The following is an 18,855-nucleotide window of genomic DNA, read 5'->3' on the forward strand; positions in this document are numbered from 1 at the left end:
TCTGACAAGGAATTTTTATTTCTAATCATATGCTGAAAATAATTGTTTTTGTTTTTGTTTTAGAAGGAGTCTCGCTCTGTCGCCCAGGCTGGAGTATGGTGGCACAATCTTGGCTCACTGCAACCTCTGCCTCCCGGGTTCAAGCGATTCTCTGGCCTCAGCCTCCTGAGCAGCTGGGATTACAGGCGTGTGCCACCAAGCATGGCTAATTTTTTCTATTTTCAGTAGAGACAGGGTTTCTCCATGTTGGTCAGGCTGGTCTTATACTCCTAACCTCAGATCTGTCCACCTCAGCCTCCCAAAGTGCTGGGATTGCAGGCGTGAGCCCCCGCCCCCGCCCACACTGAAGGTTTAAACTGGCCATAGGGTCAATCATGGTCTATGACTACCTATTAAGACAAAGCAATCAAGGAGAATGGGGCAGTGCCGCTTAGCCTCTCTGGTGCATGTACACACAGATAAGAGCTCAGCAGCACAGCTAGTGTGGAAGGCCCGGCCCAGGAAATGAAGAATTGGCCATGCCGCTTTAGAAGGACAGTGTGCCGGCATCCTGCACCCTCTCGGACACCTCTATGACAGGCGTCATCACTGCATGGAGAGGGAGGGCTTGCTCCAGGCCACCTAAGGCCACACCTTCTTTTTCCCTCTTTAGTTTCATTCTTCAATAAGTTTTCGACCCTTTGGAAATGAAAATCTATAAAATGCTCTTGTGAAGAATCTCTAGATTCTCTCAGGAATGGAGAAGCAGGTGCTTGTAGACAGCCCTTGACTGACAACCTCTTTTAGAGCAATTTAAATTGTGTTTTCACCTTGCTGTTTTTAGTGTTTACTTGTCCAAACTTCTTCGGTTTAGGGGCAATTACTCCCAGAGGGATGGGTATTATGGATGTTTAGCAATGGTGGAACTTTCCATGAAGACGCATACAGAACTCTTTGAAATTAATCACAATAACTAAACAGCCTGAGAGGTGCCCAGCACCACCAAGGCCGAGAGTTTCCCACGCGGCACCATGCACCAGGCAGGTCCTGGCACCCACAAAGCTTGGAAGCATTTCACTGAGTGGGAAGACCATGAAATACACCATGACACAGTCACAAGGAGTTAACTATTTCAACAAGCAGACCGAGAAGGAAGACACAGAGAAAGGAAAGAGCCTGTGAGCGCGCACCATCTCCCGACATATCAGCGGGTGGCATCCTCACCTTCTGATGAGTTTGATGGATTTGAAGGCTTCGTCCATGTCTCCAATGGTGACAAAGAAGCTGAAGTGGAGCATGGCGTCCCGTGTGGCCTTGTCACAGTCCTCCAGCCCCACGAAGTCTCGCAGGGGTCTCCTGGCGACCATCTGAGGAATGTGGTGGTACCCAGACTCCACCTTGTCTTCTATGTCCACTTCTTCAGGCTAAATGACAAATGACCCATGTGTTCATTAATTCACATGTACAGCTGAAGCCCTCACCCAGGTCTCTTCCTCTAGATTTATCTCCATTACGGGCGGGAAATCCCTCTGCAGACAGACACAGATATTTAGCAATAGGCAAGTCCCTGCCAGATGCACTGAAAACCTTTAGGGTCACTGGAAATGGTCATAGCTTTTGGCTCTCGTTTCAGATAATGGGTAAGCAAAGGCTGTCTGTGCAGGGATTTGTTTTTTAAGCTCTCTTAAAATACAGTAACAGCGGCATGATTTCAGGTAGAATTTTCCAACACAAGAAGCTGGACTGGCTGTGTGCCCTCTGTGGGTGTTTCTCAGCCTGGACAGTACGGCCCCACGTGAAGCAGGGGAGGTGTGGCTGCAGGCCCAGCACGGGAGCACGCTGCTTTGGCGTGCCGGGCCACAGCCTTGCTCCAGCACCGCCTTCTCCCCAGCTCCTGGAAGTCGGAGCTTCCGAGGGATGGCGGCCCCTCCACAGGCCCCTCCCACTACTGGCATCCTCTTTCATCATGGGTCCCTTCCTCCAGCAGGGAGCGGCTCTCCACACTCTCTGGGCTCTAGCCCTGCCCTCAGCTGGGTCTATCTCTCTGCAGATCCCATTTATCCAACAGCACATGCACTCCCTGCGTGAAAGGGATCATGACACAGCCCTACAGGGTCAGGCTTCCCTGGTCCTGTATCTGCTATTCTGTGACTTCCTGAAGGGTGACTCCAGCCATCTGCCTCCCCAGCTCTGCTCCCACAGAAGCTGACCTGTGGCCCCAGTGAGTAGGCCTTATGGGCACGACAGTACTTGGCCTTGGTCTCAAAGAAAACTGGGGGATTTGTCAGCCCCAGTTGTGACGGGGAGGCCCTTCCTGGCACAGTGCAGAGCATAAGCAAAGGCCCCGAGGCACCGTAGAGAGGCACTGGAGGGCCTCAGGATGGACATAACGGGGCCCACCAGCAGGGTGCTGAGCGCTGCAGAGTTCGGACTACTTCTGCACTGAGTGGGAACTGTCAGAAAACACACACACACAAAAACAGGGAATTCCTGCCTGCTATGGTTTAACTGCAAGCAAGCAGCCTGACCTCTGATAACAATGTCAGCTTGGTGTGGATTAATGGGAACCCAGTTCTCCATGTAAATGGGAATTCTCAGCATTCACCATGTCCTGCTCACAGCCCTGTGAGGCAGGGGCTGTCTATCCCACATCACAGCTGACTGGTCACATGGTGTAGAGGCAGGGTCCTAAGAGCTGCCGGACTCAGATCTACCCTGAAACCTTGGAGAAACTAGGCAGAGCCATTTGAACACAGAGAAAATCTGAACAAGGGCAGTGTTTACAGACAAAAGACGTCATGGCTACTCCTCACTAGACTTGAAAGGCTGAGTTATGAAAACTCCCTCTATTGCAAATGTATGTAAACTAAGTACCTCCTACGTCCCACACAGCAGAGGAAAGAGCTGCTGTGTCACACATCCCAGCTGTGACCACAACTGGTGGGCTCCTGGTGAGCTTTGCTAGGTGAGGGGCGTCCTGCTCAGATAGAGAGCTGACGCTGAGCGTCTCAAGCTTCCAATAGACCTCAGCCAAGTGAACATACAAGCTAAGCTGAAAGGACTGAAGCACAGACAATTGTACTGAAAATAAGGGAAGGAAAGGATCTCAGGAAAACGACATGGTGAAGGAAACGACACACGACCTGGGCGTCTGTACTTACAACTGCGTCATACACGCCTGCTCTCTGGAACAACAACTATGAGGAGTGGAGCGCATGAGGGAAGGTGAGAAACGAGAGAGAAGAACAGACGCGTGAGTGTGTGCAAGACACAAACGCCACCGTGCAAAATTATGGGAAAGAACTCAACAGAAATAATGTAAAACATTGTTAGCACTCTGAGTTCTGAAATCAAAGAGAAATCAGAGCATATAAGAATGTAAAGCAAGCATGAAATTCAGAGAAATGCCAGTCTGGTGACACTCATCTACTAAAATATGGGAATTAAGGAAATGCGCATTGACAGAGCAGGGACCCCTCTATTTGGCGAATCACATGATGCGTTCCCATTCTTCATGAAGCTAGACTGCCTCCACCGCAGGGAACAGCGTGATGCATGAGCCAGCACCACGCTGGCCTCTGCTGGCTGTGCAGCCTGGCTCTATGTGGTGATCAGGAACACGACCGCCAGCCACAGCAGCAGGTTTGTGCTTGTGTGAATGCTGTTAATCAATCACTGCACACAAGGTTCCAGCAGAGCCCGAGGACCAGAGGCCAGCAAACACCTGGTCATGTCACTGTTGCAAGTCAGGCAGTGTGCCCCCTGCCCCACTGTGTCCTTTATGCCAGACCCTATGAAGGTGAATGCCAGTGCAGGGGTCTGCATGGAGCTGGTGCGCCTGCTGGCCACCGTGGCGGCGGCTGGCCCACTCAGGTCCTGGGTTAGCTTCTATAGCCATGCAGGGCTGCCTGTCCTTCCTTTTCTTGAATGTCCCTCTGGGGCCTATGCCCCCTCTGTCCCAGTTTAAATGCTCTCTTGATCCACCTTGGCTTATAAAAGTAATACATGCTTATTGAAGACATTTTGAATAGTACAGAGTTCATTCCTTTTCCTTTTTTTTTTTTTTTTTTTTGGAGGAGATGGAATTTGGCTCTTGTTGCCCAGGCTGGAGTGCAATGGTGTGATCTTGACTCACTGCAACCTCCACCTACTGGGTTCAAGCAATTCTCCTGCCTTAGCCTCCTGAGTAGCTGGGATTACAGGCATGTGTCACCACACCCGGCTAATTTTGTATTTTTAGTAGAATGAGGTTTCTCTATGTTGGTCAGGCTGGTCTCGAATTCCCAACCTCAGGTGATCCGCCTGCCATGGCCTCCCAAAGTGCTGGGATCACAGGTGTGAGCCACCGTGCCCGGCCCAGAGTTAATTCTTAAGGTTGATAAGCCACCATATGTGAAAATCCAAAAGCAATCCAGGTCAGAGTCTACATAGTTTAGTCCTCCCTCTGACATGACAGTGAACAGGAAGTGGCAGGGAAGGCTCTGCATGTGTTTGCTGAAGGTGTGTACCTAATAGGAGAGACGCTTCCATGTTTCATGGAAATACAAGCAGCAGCAGCTGGTGGCATCCTAGTTCCTGAAAGGTGGAAGCTGGTGGCTCCTAGCCTCCTGCCTGCGGAACCCCTGTGGGGCTCACACTGGCCGGCACCAGCTGGGACAAGTCTGAGCCTTAGGTCAACCAGGCTCCTCTCTGAACAAGCCCCAGTGTGACTCAGGGTGCTCCCAGAGGCTGAGAACAAAAGGTGGGTTAAGCGAGGGGAGCAACTCACCCAGAGCCAGGCACTCTACCGGGTCTCAGAATGCTCGTGGAGCACGTACAGGCTGCTGTTCTGCAGAGAAGCTACAGAGCCTTTGATCAGCACGCCCTTTCAGAAGCAGAGACTTTGTTTCAGGTCCAAAAGGGACCTTGGAGATATGGAGACTAAATCGCAGAGAAGTAAATAACTTGTTCAAAATAAACTACTAGGGTGCGTGTACTGATCATGATCCCATTCTCTCAATAATTTAAAAATAAGTCCATGCATATGAGTCACACACACAAACAGGTGTCCAGAAGCCCACTGAAAGGAGCCCCCAACCTGCCCACGGTGACCGCCTCCGGGCTGGGATTATGGAGATTTGTACTGTTTGGGTCTTTATTTCATTCTTGGTAGTTCCTAAGTTCCCTACAGCGAATACAGAAATGTGTGATTTTAAGCAAGCAGCTAGAATTTTAGAAAGACAGAAAAGCTAAAAGGTGTTGAGCACTGGGGGAAAAGCCAAGGGGAAGGGTGCAGAGTCCTGAGTCCTGACAGAGAACTCCTTCACCTGGCGATGCCACTCATCAGAGTGACTTCTCTCTGTCCTCACAGCAAAATCACTTCCAGTATTCCCAGACAGACTGCAGTGTTTGCTGGAATTCTGGGTGCAAGTTAGCCCAGATGGCTGACCCTGGCTACTGAGAAGGAAGCCCTGAAGAGCCTCGAGGGCTAACTCATGTTTCAGCTCCTGGGACGCTTGGAAGAGCCCAGTCAAGCAAGGGGAAAGATCAGAAATACTTGCGCAGATTTCATGGTTTCTTACCTTTCTCGTGAAGTAGTAATAGGGCACTTCCATCCCCAGAAGATTATGGTAGGCAGAAGGCCGGGGGAAGCTCTCATGAAGCAGGAAGCCGTGCTCTTCAGAAATGAAGAAGGACAGAATCAAAACATCTGCCTGGGAGAGAAAAAACAATACTGTTCTGTTTTTTAGGCTTATATAAATATCTGGGGTCCGAGTGCATTTTGCTACGTGGATATACTGCGTCATGGTGGAGTTGGGTGCTCTGCTTTGATGATACTACCTTTTATCTATTCCACTTTGGAAAATCAGCCATGTCTCCTGGAAGGAGGCATCTCGTCCAGTTTGTGACCACTGGACCCTCCCGAGTGACTGATTTTCTTGCAGCAAAGGCTCATCATTCCCACCCTGAATTGGTGACTGCAACTCAAAAGAGCTTTCATGGTTTCAAAGTTCTCCCCATTCAGCTTCTCCACTTTGATTTAACAGTGGCAGGCCGGGAGCGATGACTCACGCCTGTAATCCCAGCACATTGGGAGGCTAAGGCGGGCGGATCATGAGGTCAGGAGTTTGAGACCAGCTTGGCCAGCATGGGGAAACCCCATCTCTACTAAAAATACAAAAATTAGCTGGGCGTGGTGGCCTGCGCCTATAATCCCAGCTACTCGGGCGGCTGAGGCAGGAGAATTGCTTGAACCCAGGAGATGGAGGTTGCGGTGAGCTGAGACTGCGCCACTGCACTCCAGCCTGGGCAACAACAGCGAGACTTCATCTCAAAAAACAAAAAAAAATCAACAGGGGCACCACCAACAAAGAGCCCCAACCCTGCTTTCAAGAAACAGGGAACATGCAATTTGGAAACCACGTGCTCCACAGGTCCTTCACACAGGAGCAAAACAAGCAACACCAAGACCTGTGCTCATACCTGCAGCTGCATTCGACAGGAAACTGTAGGAGGTGAAAGGAAGGTAAAAAGCCCGTCCTTGCTACCTGGTGTGAATTCAGACAAGGCTGCAACATCACACAACAGACAAAAAGAGCCCTGTGATCAAACTGCCAGGAGATCGCCCTGCCATGCCTTCGTCTTCCCTGGGTATGAGCCCACCTGTTCTCCTGGCTGCCTGGGTTATCCCCACAACCTCTATCTTGAAGTGACGCCTCTGGCCATGTCTTCCTCTCCCCACTGTGGTGGTAGAGATGCCACCTGGACATATCCTCCCACTCAGCGTCTCAGAACCAAGGGTGGATTTCCTTCTGAACTCAGGGTATCAACACTGACTAGGGACAACTCTTACTGTCTTAATAAGAGAAATTTCTCTGGCACAAGGAAGACTTCAGACAAGTCCAGAAATTTAGGGCTGCCTGCTCGTAGCTGAATTACTGGGGAGGCTACACATAAATTCCTCGGTGAATAAGCAGGTTAGAGGCAAAACAGATCACTGGGTATCCCAGGAAATGTCTGATGTCCCACGGGACACAAGGCTTGGAAAGTGTCAGAGAGGCCCAGCCCGTTGGTGGTGGGGGAGGGAGGGGTCCAGGGTCCAGTGCCAGGGCCCTAAGAGCTTGCCAGCGTTGGGGAAGGAGCCCTCTGGAGGCTGTGGAGCCTGCTGGTGAGGGCAGGGGGCAGAGGCCTGTCTGCCTTGGTGTTGAATTAACAAGGGGTACAGCAGCTCTCAGGGTCAACCACAGGATGTGGTGACACCAAGGGGTTAATTCATAGTCACCGTTTCAGTAAAGACTTCTGTCCTGTGGCTGGATGTGGTGGCTCACGCCTGCATCCCAGCACTTTGGGAGGCCGAGGCGGGCAGATGGCCTGAGATCAGGAGTTTGGGACCAGCCTGATAAACGTGGGGAAACCCCATCTCTACTAAAAATACAAAAATTAGCTGGATGTTGTGGCAGTAGCTGTAATCCCAGCTACTCAGGAGGCTGAGGCAGGAGAATCACTTGAACCTGGGAGGTGGAGGTTGCAGGGAGCCAACATTGTGCCACCACACTCCAGCCTGGGTGACAGGGCAAGATTCCATCTCAAAAGACAAAACAAATGACTCTGTCTTAAAAAACAAAACAAAACAAACAAAAGACTTCTGTCCTAGAGAGAGAATCACATGTAGCAGCTGAGATAACAAGAGAACCAAAACAAATGACATTCAGGTCAGACCAGACAGTAAGTGTGGAGCTGGCCCCCGGGCATAACCTCAAAGCGGATACACCAGACACCCTGGCTTTTCTGTATAGCTCAAGACAGGCCTAGCATTGGTAAATCCGCAGAGATGGTGTTGAGTTCACAGCGGTGCTACCATCAGTGGGAGCCGTGACGCAGATGCTCTACTTCATGTGAATGAATTTTCAGGACCCCTTTCCCTGACCCCACGATAGGAAGACTGTTTCTACTAATTCTTCTTCTTTTTTTTTTAGAGACGCGGGTCTCAACATGTTACCCAGGCTAGTATGGAATCCCTGGGCTCAAGCAATCCCTCCTGCTTTGGCCTCTCGCAGCGCTGGGATCACGGGCGTGAGCCACTGTGCCCAGCCTATGGAGATGTGAAGTCTGGCACATGGCCACTGAGTATGTCTGAACACAAACATGACAGGTGGAGCGTACCATGGGGCTGGCATTCCCGTCGTGGGGCTGCCTGTCTGCAGACTGTGGCTGGGAGCCCGGCACCTCCTGCACGGCTTCACAGACGAACAGCCGGGGTTCGCTCTGGTCCCAGAAGTGATTCACGGGGACATAATTTTTCAGCCCCTCATCCGCAAAAAGGTAGCTCCTAAAAGACAGGGGAAGACCTGTCTCAACCCCCAAGGAGGGCACTCCTGCTATCAGCCTCCCTCCCACACACATTCCCAAGTCCTCCAGGTACTGTCCCAGGCCTCGGGGTCCATGCGCTCAGCTTGGGGACAACCTCAGGGGCCTCATGGCCATGAGCCCTGCTGGAATATGCTCTCAGATTTTAACAACTGGGCTAAGTGTCCAAGCAAAGCCTGGTTTGAAAGGATCACAGAAATATGAGCTTTGACTCTGGAGGCCTTATGGAGGGCCCAGAAGAATCCCCAAAGCAAAAGGGACTCTTCCTTTTCTCCAGGACCAGCAGGCCAAACTCAAGGTGGGACAGCACCCCCTGTTGGGGGGGTGGTCAAGACTTTGGCTCCACGGTCATGCGGTGTGGGGGTCCTCATCCCCCCTGGGTCCCTGTGCAGTGCTGCCCCTTGTACGCAGGTACCTCCCATCTCTAAAGTTCCAAGTTTGATGGGCCCAGAACTCAACTCCCCAGCTGTGGGGAGACCCAGTGACGTGCTGGCAGGGGACACTCAAGGTCTCCAGAGAGAGCAGGTGCCCGAGGTGAGAAGGCCTGTGAGCCTCATCCATCGCCCCCAGCATGTCACGAACCCAGGCTGCAGAATGGGACCCTGCCGGGCAGCACGACCCGTGGCGGCTGCACAGAAAGACAGGACCTGGTGCTGCAGCACATGAAGACCCCCCAGGAAGCTGCCACACCCAACACTGGAGGTGCCCCCACAGCCACGTCCGGTGCCAGCACAGAGCAGAAAGCAGGGCAGAGGGCCGAGTGCCGTGCTCCAGACAGGGCGGCTCTGAGGCCCACAGAGCCCAGGGACACAAGCTGGTTCTGTGAGGCAAGATGGGCCTAGCTCCAATGAGAACACATAGAAGGGAGGGGGCGAGATTCGAATGCGAAAAAGAACTCAGAGGCTCCCACGGCTCCCTGGAGAAGCCATGAATGGCAGGCACAGAGTTGACAGGGAATAATAGCATGAATGAAAAGACATTTCAACATGAGACAAGGGTGGACCTGGGTTACGGGCAGCGGGGATTAGAGGAAAGGTTCATCTAAGGTTTAGACCTGAGCTGCCAAGAACAGTGGCAGCAGGGGTGAGAGCTGGCAGTTGGTGGGGTCAGGTGTCATTGACTGAGGCCGGATAATGGGGCCTGCATTTGGTGAGCAGTGAAGATGGCGAGTTCCACAGGGAGTCACCAGCAGAAGAATGAGGTGAGGCCACCAGGTGAAAGAAGGTTCCAGAATTGGATCTGAGGAGGAAGGTGTGTGGGAGAAGGAGGCAGGGAGAATTCAGTGGGGCTGGACAGAAGGGGTGTGTCTGGAAGGAGGGGCCTGATGGTGCTCAAGCAGTGGAGCAGGAAAAAACAAAAAAATAGAAAAAACCAGCACTAAGCCCAGCCTTGTAAATCCTCTGCTCCTCTGTGAGCTCAGTGCAGGCCCAAGGCACCCGTCCCACTTTCCTGCCCTGCTGGCCTGGGCTACAGACACGACCAGGTGGGGCATCAGTTGCTGCTTCCTGGGGACCACCGGGCGGGCTCGGCTCCACGGCCCCTGCGTGTTCACTTTGGTTTTGTGCCTCACTTTGTGCAGAATCCAGCAGGAACTATGAGTGGAATATCATCAGCACTCAAAGTTCTACAAATGTGCACTCACTCACAGAAGGAACTACAGATACGGTGAAGACAGACAATTATTCTCTCTAGAAGTACATTCTCTAAAGAGACTAATGACCTCCCTACCACCTGAGACGCTGACAGGTGTGAGTCCACTGCATTCCTCTCCCAGCTGTGGCTCATGGGCCACTTCCACAGATTCCCGGCTAGAACCCTTCTAGAAGCCCAAGTTTCCACTCAGCTAACTGCAGGACCTTCCACCTGGAGGACAGAGATTATGGACTCACATCTCTCCACTGCCTGAGTGCGCTTCTGTTTTCCTCTTTATTTTTCCTACTGGGGCCTGCTGGGGCTTTTTGAAGTCTGGCATGTAACTTAGCAACAACCTGGCAAGAAGCTGGGAAGTAACTGAAAATCATTTTCAGCATTGTTTTCCAACAAAATCCCCCTGAACCACAATCTTACTTATTAGTCTCTTGCTCATTATAGGACAGCATCTCTCTGTGATCAATTTGTCCAGTCTTGAAGTCGAAGATGGTCACTGTGTCCATTTCAACATCGTAGAAGCAGATTTTGGAGCTGGGGCTGTTGTCGGCCTAGGAGAAGAGAAAACCAGAAAGCTCATGGTGCCTACCTGGACCGGCGGGTTTGTGAGCTGTGCTAGGTGGCTGACAGAGCTCACATCAAGAAAAACACACCCGGTGTCCCTAAGTCTCTAGGCCGCTCGGCTTCCAAGAACTAGCATACTTTCAGCATTGACAATTTGTTGGTTTTGGTGTTTTTTTGAGCCAGGGTCTTGCTCTGTTGCTCAGGATGGAGTGGTATGATCTTGGCTCACTGTAGCCTCCGCCTCCTGGGCTCAGGTGATCCTTCCACCTCAGTCTCCTGAGTATAGGGATTACAGGCACATGCCATCATGCTCCACTAATTTTTTAATTTGTTTTTTGGTAGAGACAAGGTTTTACCATGTTGTCCAGGCTGGTCTTCAACTTCTGGACTCACACAATCTGCCCACCTCAGCCTCCCAAAGGGATCATAGGCATGAGCCACTGTGCCCAGCCCAGCAATCACGATTTGAACATTAACTTCCTTTTGTCCCACTGAAACAGGTTTTGAATCATGACTTTATACTTTCAGAGAACTGAAAACAAATTCTAAGAAATTATGTCCAGCTGCTCTCAATAGTAACCTGAAGTAGGTTAACCAAGGGATCCAGAAGGAATCTGGATTCTGATAAACTGATTTTCACACAGGTGAGTAAAAATGAATTTCCTTTTCTTTATTTGAGACAGGGTCTCACTCTGCCACCCAGGCTGGAGTGCAGTGGTGAGATCATGGCTCACTGCAGCCTCGACTTCCTGGGCTCGAGATCCTCTCACCTCAGCCTCCCAAGTAGGTGGGAATACAGGCATGTGCCACCATGCCCAGGTAATTTTTAATTTTTTTTTTGTAGAGACGAGGTCTCGCTATGTTGCCCAGGGTGGTCTTGAACTTCTGGGCTCAAGTGATCCTCCTGCTTTGGCCTCCCTAGTAGCTGGGATTACAGGTGCAGGATAACCGTGCCCGGCAGACACTCCTTTATTACAGCTGAACTTTTGCACTGTTTCCTTTTGCCATGGTTGAGTGGGCCCCTTGCCCCAGCCCCTACCTCCGCCCAGCCCCGTGCTCTACCCTTCGGCGCCCCAGGGCCTTGTGCTTTCCCTCTCTTTTGGGTCTCCCTGTCAGTGTTAATCCCTTGGATGCATGCTGACCTTTTCTGGAATGCGCAGTCTCTGCCCTGTGCCCCAGCTGCATTCGCTCCTTGGTCCCTGGGCTTGGCGAGGCCCTCTGGTGCCACTGGGCTGCTGCAGAGGTGAGGGGAGCCGTGCTCCTGGCTGCCTCCTTCTCCCTGTGTCGCCTGCTCACCTGGCTTCCCAGGGCCCCATTGGCCGCTTTTCCTCCTTGGGGACATTCTCATGCCCGTCCCTTGAACTCTGCCTGCAGCCCTGCCCACCGGCTGCCTCCCAGGCATCTGCCCCTCTGCTGCAAACGTCTCCTCACCAGATCTCCTTTCCTGCCTGGCTGCAAGGGTTAGAAATGCCACCTGCAGCCCTGTTCTGCCCCACCCCTCAGCCAGTCCACCCAGAAGCACACTGAGGCTGCCCGAACCCTCTAGTGGCTGCCATGGAGATCAAGTAGGCAACTGCACCCACTGTCTCCTTGACCCATGTTCTAGAAACAACCCTCTAGAAAGATGATATTGACGTTATCCTCATCCCTCTGCCCCAATGTCAAAGTCAGCTCCCACCTGCATCAGCCTCGGCCCCACCCTTCACCATGAGTGCAGACCCTGGATGAGAACAGGCTCTGCCAACGCAGGCCTCTGCACTCTGCTGTCCCCACCAGTCCTCGCCCACTCACTCTTGCCTCAACTTTGGCTGGGCCATCACCTCCTCAGCAGGCCTGGCCCCAGCTCCCCCAGTGCAACACTGCACAGCTCCACACCCTCTGGCATGCACCTCCTTCCTAGCTCCAGGGAGCCTTCACTGCTGCCTGTGCACCCACAGGTGGCGGGCAGGGTCCATATGCTCACTCAAGCACCTCGTGTCCACAGTGCCTAGCAAAGCGCCTGGCCCACGGCAGGAGACCAGTCAGTTGTATGAACGAGCAGATCAACAGGGAAACCGGCACTGGCAGAAGGGAAGGAACCAACCACCTCCAAACAGTGCTGCCATGCCCTGCTGCCCCTGCCAGTCTCCCGCACAGCCACATCACCCTGCTTCTCTGAGCAGGATGGCTCTGCTTCATGCCCAAGAGAACTGAGTAGGATGAGGAAGGCAGGCACTGAAGAGGAAGCAAGCAGCTCTCTGACGAGAAAATGACAGTTCGATGAAGGAAGACTTGGAGAAAGGCAGGAGACAGAACCTTGCAGGTGGGGGAGGAGCGGAGGCTGGGCGAGGACCACATGGGGGAGGTCCCCGGAAAGGTGGGAGGGAGAGACCCGGGAGAGGAGGTGCAGGAGGGTGAGGCTGACCAGAGCACGGGACAGGAAGACCCTTGCAAGAGGAGAGAGGCATGAGGAGGCAAAAGGCCTGGCCTGGGAGGACGGCGGAGTGGACCACTGGACAAGGGGCAGCCTCACCTTGCTGGGGAGGATGCTGATAGTGCTCCCGCTGCTGCTGCACCGCACAGAACTGATGCCCCCCACCCCGGGGACCAGCTCCGCCAGGCTCCTGCAGCTGCAGTGTGCTTTCGCCTCCCTGTGGGAAAGAAGAAGGACCTCAGTGTCCAGCAGAGGCCCAGTTTCTGATTCTCCGCCTGCTCTGAAACCTCTGTTCACCAGACGAGGGCTGCGCGGCTCCTCAGCCGCTTCTTACCCTTGGTGGCACGTGTGCACCATGAGGTGGGCCAAATGCAGAACACAAGGTGAGTTCCTCCCCCTCGGGTATTCTTTTTTTTTTTGAGATGGAGTCTGGCTCTGTCACCCAGGCTGGAGTGCAGTAGTGCGATGCTGGTTCACTGCAACCTCTACCTCCTGGGTTCAGGTGATACTCTTGCCTCAGCCTCACAAGTAGCTAGGACTACACCACGCCCAGCTAATGTCTGCATTTTTAGTACAGATGAGGTTTCACCACGTTGACCGAGCTGGTCTCGACCTCCCAATCTGGGTATTCTTATGAGCAAATATGAACATGAGTGCTTCATCCCCTCCCTCTTGTTCAAGGAGCTTATTAAAAATTCTGTTCAAGGCCAGGTGTGGTAGCTCACGCCTATAATCCCAGCACTTTGGGAGGCTGAGATGGGCAGATTACTTGAGGTTTGAACCCGGGAGGCCGAGTTTGCAGTGAACTGAGATCATACCACCGCACTCCAGCCTGGGCGACAGAACAAGACTCCATCTCAAAAACAAAAACTGACTGGGTGCGGTGGCTCACACCTATAATCCCAGCACTTTGGGAAGCTGAGGCGGGTGGATCACGAAGTCAAGAGATCAAGACCATACTGGTCAATATGGTGAAACCCTGTCTCTACTAAAAATACAAAAATATTAGCTGGGCATGGTGGCGCATGCCTGTAGTCCCAGTTACTCCGGAGGCTGAGGCAGGAGAATTGCTTGAACCCAGAAGGCGAAGGTTGCGGTGAGCCGAGACTGTGCCATTGCACTCCAGCCTGGGTAACAAGAGCGAAACTCCATATAAAAAAAAAAAAGAAAACAAAAACCAAAAACCAAAAACAAAAAAGCCACAGAAACACTGTTCTGTGCCATTCTGTACCTGGAGTTTTCCCTTCCACTCTGTTTTGGTGATTTTTCATGGCACAGTGGGGACTGCTTCCTTGCCCTCTGTTCCAGCGGCAGTTTCCCATCTTAGGGATACACTGAGCTATTTAACTCGTCCCCTGCCAGTGACATTTAGCTGTTTCTACTTTGTGGCTGACATAATACTAAATGTGTAGTGGTAGCTCCTTATCATTTTAAAAATTGTGTTCACACATCCTCAGTTCTTCCCTAGTGTCTCTTTCCTATCCCAGGACCCATCCCAGAGTCCATGTGGCACTTAGCGGCCACGGCTACATGGGCATCTCTCAGCTATAAGAGTTTCTCAGATTCCCTTGTTTCTGAGGAGCAGTGATCACGGTCACTGCAGGCCACCACTAGACTGCCGCTCCAGGTGTCTGAGAGGACAACACAGAGGTGAAGTGCCCTTTGCATCAGATCATGTCAGGGGCAGACGCTATCAACCTGAATTATCACTGCTGATGCTGGCCTGGTCACCCGGCGAGGGAGCCTGTCAGTCTCTCCAGCGTGGAGTCCTCCCCTTCCTGTACCGGGTCCTCTACACTATGGAGTCAGCCTGTTCCTATATTGTGCTCTCTGCGTGGACCTCAGGAAGCACCAGCTGCCCTTGGGGAGTGGGAAGTCCTGGCTTGCCCCACTCACGAGGGTGGAGGTGCCACAGAAATCGTGTGGAGTTCTTTTCTATGGGAGATGTCTCTTTTCCCCTATTTAATGACTTAATCATTCATGTCATTTGGACTCACGCATATTTATTTTTTACTTTGCGGTACAACTCAATGCTGCTTTGTTTGTTTGTTTGTTTACTCATCTGTATCAGACAGAGTCTCGCTTGGTCACCCAGGCTGGAGTGCAGAGCAGTGATCTTGACTCCTCCTGGGCTCAGTGATCCTCCTGCCTCGGCTACCTGAGTAACTGGTACTATAGATGCAAGCCACCATGCCTGGCTAACGTCTGTATTTTTTTTTTTTTTTTTAGAAATCCGGTTTCATCATGCTGTCCAGGCTGGTCTTGAGCTCCTGCGCTCAAGCAATCCACCTGTCCTGGCCTCCCAATGTGCTGGGACTTGCAGGATGAAACGGGCCCCCCAGAAAAAAAATTTTTTTTAATGCTGGGACTACAGGCATGAGCCACTGCACCTGGCCTGCTTTATTTATTTTTTGCTCCAATTATTCCAGCTTTGGCTATTAGGACCTCTTTCAGTGGGTTCTGTGTCTCTGTGACCCCCACCCCGCCATCGTTATGAGGTTTTTTGTTTTGTTTTTAGCACTTCCTGGCAGCACAAGATGCTGCCAGCTCATTTGTACATGTCCTGCCCCAGTACTAGAGACAGCATCTCCCCAAGGACCCATGGCTCCTTTATTGGAGGATGGTGTTAGAAACCGCGGTCTGGGCCCCAGGTGTGCCTGCTGCGACACAGGTGTTGCTTCTAGGCCCTCTCAGCTGACAGGACAAGGAAATATGTGTGTGCCAGTGGGTGCATCAAAACAGACCTATCGTTCTGTACACAGAGTCATCCCTCTCACTGAGGCCAGGCATTTGTCCATGCTGTCATCTCCACCTCTCATCTGCTCTCCGGGGCTCATTCTGACCCCTCCCCTTGCTAATCTGCAACTTCCACTCCCCCCCACGAGATCTCAGGCTCCCACCATCCACCCTCCATTCGCTCAGCTGTGCAATTCTGTGCACATGCATCATAGGATCAGCGTTGCTCATCCCAGCCCCTGTAGGGAGCAGGATTCTCAACTAGAGAGCCAAGCTCCTGTGCAGTTCCTTTGGCCTGAATGCTCACCAGAGCCTCCATTTACTCCTGAGTGACGTAGGTCAGCACTTTTCCCCCGCACCCTTTAGTGAAGCTGTTTCATACATTTGTAACACCGTGAGATGGTTGTGCTACCTTCTGTGTTCCAACCTGGGGATGGAACTAACATTCGAAGTGATTTTTTTTGAGACAGTGTCCCACTCTGTAGCCCAGGCTGGAGTGCAGTGGCACAATCACTGCAGCCTCGATCTCTGAGGCTCAAGCAATCCTCCCACCTCAGCCTCTCAAGTAGCTGAGACTACAGGTACATGTCACCATGCCCAGATAATTTTTAAAACGTTTTGTAGAGACAGGTTTTGCTATGATGTCCAGGCTGGTCTCAAACTCCTGGGTTCAAACTGTCCTCTCACCTTGGCCTCCCAAAATGCTAATGCAAGTGTGAGCTACTCTGCTCAGCCTGAATAATTTTTAAAAATTTGCACACATTAAGGTTCACATTTTGCACCATAAAGCTCTATGAGTTCCAACAAATGTACAATGTCATGTACCCATGATACAGAAAAGTTTCACCACCCCCAAAATCCCCTGTGCTTCACCTATTCAAGCCTTCCGCACCCTGCGTTGCTCCACTGCCAAGTAAAGACCAAGGACGGAGGCCCCGACGTGAGGCATTCCAGAGCATGAGTGGCAAGTTGGTGTTGAAACGGGCACCTAAGGAGTTTTCTGGTTTCTAACTCACTTTCTACCCACCACACTGTTTCCTGACCGATTAAAAAAATGTTCCCACTTCTTTTGGAAAAAAAATTTACCTTCGGGAAAGATCAAAGCTTTTAAAGTGAGCCAAGTCTGTCGCTACAACCAGGAAATTCCCACAGATGTCCAAGAAGCATGGGTTCCCCTCAGTCTCAGAGAAAAGGAGGAGTTGTTTGACAGTCCCCTGAGGAAAAGAAAAAAACAAGAAATTTACACGTTTGTTACTGAACATTATTCACAGATAACCCTGTATACTCCACTCATTCAGTCAGTGTTTACCGAAGGCTCAGTGTGTGCCCAGCCCCCTGCCAGATTCTAGTGCTAGGGGGAAACAGGAGGTCCTGTCCTCAGGAGAGCCCTGGTGCCTACAGTCTAGAGGGCAAAACAGACAGCAGCTTGGCCGACAAACAAATATACATGTAATCTCAGCTGAGTAAGTGCCATGTTGGTAAAGAATGGGATCTCAGGAAAGTTCCAGGCATGGGAGAAGGTGAATCCCACCCCCCGGGGAGCTCTGGGGGGCCCTGTCTGCAGAGGCATCATGTAAAAACCCTGGGAATACTTCTTATGTTGTGTCATGTGAGTGGTTACCCTGGGTGAGGAGGTCAGTGAGAGGAAGGGTGCTAGTTTTGCCCTGGGTACGTCCCATCTGTGAAAAGCCCCTGCACTGGACACTTAGGCACAACACCCCCACTCTTTCTGTGTGTTGTATTCCAGTAAAATGTTTAAGACGTCTGCGGTGGATAACACCTTAATCCCAGCACTTTGGGAGGCTGAGGCAGGAGGATCACAAGGTCAGGAGATCAAGAACATCCTGGCTAACACAGTGAAACCCTGTCTCTCCTAAAAATATAAAAATTAGTGGGGTGTGGTAGCAGGTGCCTGTAGTCCCAGCTACTCAGGAAGCTGAGGCAGGAGAACTGCTTGAACTCCGGAGGCAGAGGTTGCAGTGAGCCAAGATTGGGCCACTGCACTCCAGCCTGGGTGACAGAGTGAGACTCTGCCTCAAAAAAAAAAAAAAAAAAAAAAAAGTCAACCAGGTGAGCAGGGACCACAGGGGCATTCCTGCAGGCCGAAGGGAAGAGTTAGATTTTATTCTAAGTGAAACTAGAAGACTGCAGGGTTTTGAGCTGGGGAGTGATTTATATCATTTATATTTTCCAAACATCACCTTGACCTTTACAGCACTTTAGAAAGCATGCCTCACAGTCACGCTGGAGCAGACCTCACACTCTGTGGTGTGTCTTTTAGGGACTAACCTTAGTCCTCTGAGTTTCAAAGCAAAGCTCTAGGCTCAATGCAACCAATGCCCAGTGAATGGCTACACCCTGCCCAGCACTAGGTTGTGGGCGGAGCATCACACGTGAGGGAGTCTGGTGCGAACAGCTGAATGCATCCTGAGGCCAAGACAGGCAGCAGGGAAGGCACAGATCAAGTGCCCAGGAGCTGCACAGAGCCTGTGTGGCAAGGCAGGCTGGAAGAAGGGCAGAGGTCCAGGAGAACTTAGTGGGCACAGAAATCTAAACACAGACTCCAGGAGCTGGTAAAGGGGCAGGAGTCTGCACACTGTGTCTAGGAAACTGAGGGCAAGGGACGATGACTGGAGTCAGGGAGCGGGTATTCCAAGCTGAGGAAGCTCACTTCATTTTGATGTATCCAGTGGGAGCCTAAAAAATGCATATGGAGGCTGGGCGCAGTGGCTCACGCCTATAATCCTAGCACTTTGGGAAGCTGAGGTGGGTAGATCATCTGAGGTCAGGAGTTCAAGAACAGCCTGGACATCATGGTGAAACCCCATCTTAAAAAAAAAAAAAAACCATATGGAATGAGCAAGTAGCTGCTTGAACACAGGATAAAGAGAGCAGAGGGAGTGGGCTAGCTGATGGGGCCGGGGCTGACACCATTAACAATGACAGAGGGCACTGGAGGCTCCTAGGTACGCTTGCTCTCTGCCCACCCCTTACCTGCTGGGCCCTGGGTTCAGATCTGTGCTTACCTCTTTTACATTCTTCAACTAACATCTTTATGTCAATACACTCCCAGTTCTCAAAGTACTGACTTCAGGGCACTGACCCAGCTCCTCATCTCCAGAGCCTGTATTTCCAGCTGTCTCTTGGACACCCCTAAGGGCTCTCCAAAG

The 18,855-nt window shown here is 51.7% G+C and overlaps 1 protein-coding gene and 1 long non-coding RNA gene across 3 annotated transcripts in view; one reads left to right on the plus strand and one right to left on the minus strand.

Annotated features, from left to right (window-relative positions):
• IFT140 (intraflagellar transport 140) overlaps nt 1–18,855 on the minus strand; it is a 101,019-nt gene that overhangs the window by 46,713 nt on the left and 35,451 nt on the right. For both annotated transcript variants that reach the window (XM_032268059.1, XM_032268060.1), the window contains exons 13-18: nt 16,772–16,899; nt 13,049–13,166; nt 10,393–10,523; nt 8,122–8,287; nt 5,541–5,672; nt 1,204–1,403 (exon numbers count right to left, since the gene is read on the minus strand). In XM_032268059.1, the coding sequence (XP_032123950.1) occupies nt 1,204–1,403; nt 5,541–5,672; nt 8,122–8,287; nt 10,393–10,523; nt 13,049–13,166; nt 16,772–16,899 (875 nt within the window). The remainder of the gene's footprint in view (nt 1–1,203; nt 1,404–5,540; nt 5,673–8,121; nt 8,288–10,392; nt 10,524–13,048; nt 13,167–16,771; nt 16,900–18,855) is intronic.
• Nucleotides 10,917–14,524, plus strand: LOC116542886. Its single transcript, XR_004265399.1, has 3 exons — nt 10,917–11,180; nt 12,521–13,332; nt 14,437–14,524. It is a non-coding gene; the product is annotated as an uncharacterized LOC116542886 (long non-coding RNA).

The sequence above is a fragment of the Sapajus apella genome, unplaced genomic scaffold, assembly GCF_009761245.1.
Source record: "Sapajus apella isolate SASKATOON/1434 unplaced genomic scaffold, GSC_monkey_1.0 scaffold175, whole genome shotgun sequence".
NCBI classification, from domain to species: Eukaryota; Metazoa; Chordata; class Mammalia; order Primates; family Cebidae; genus Sapajus; species Sapajus apella.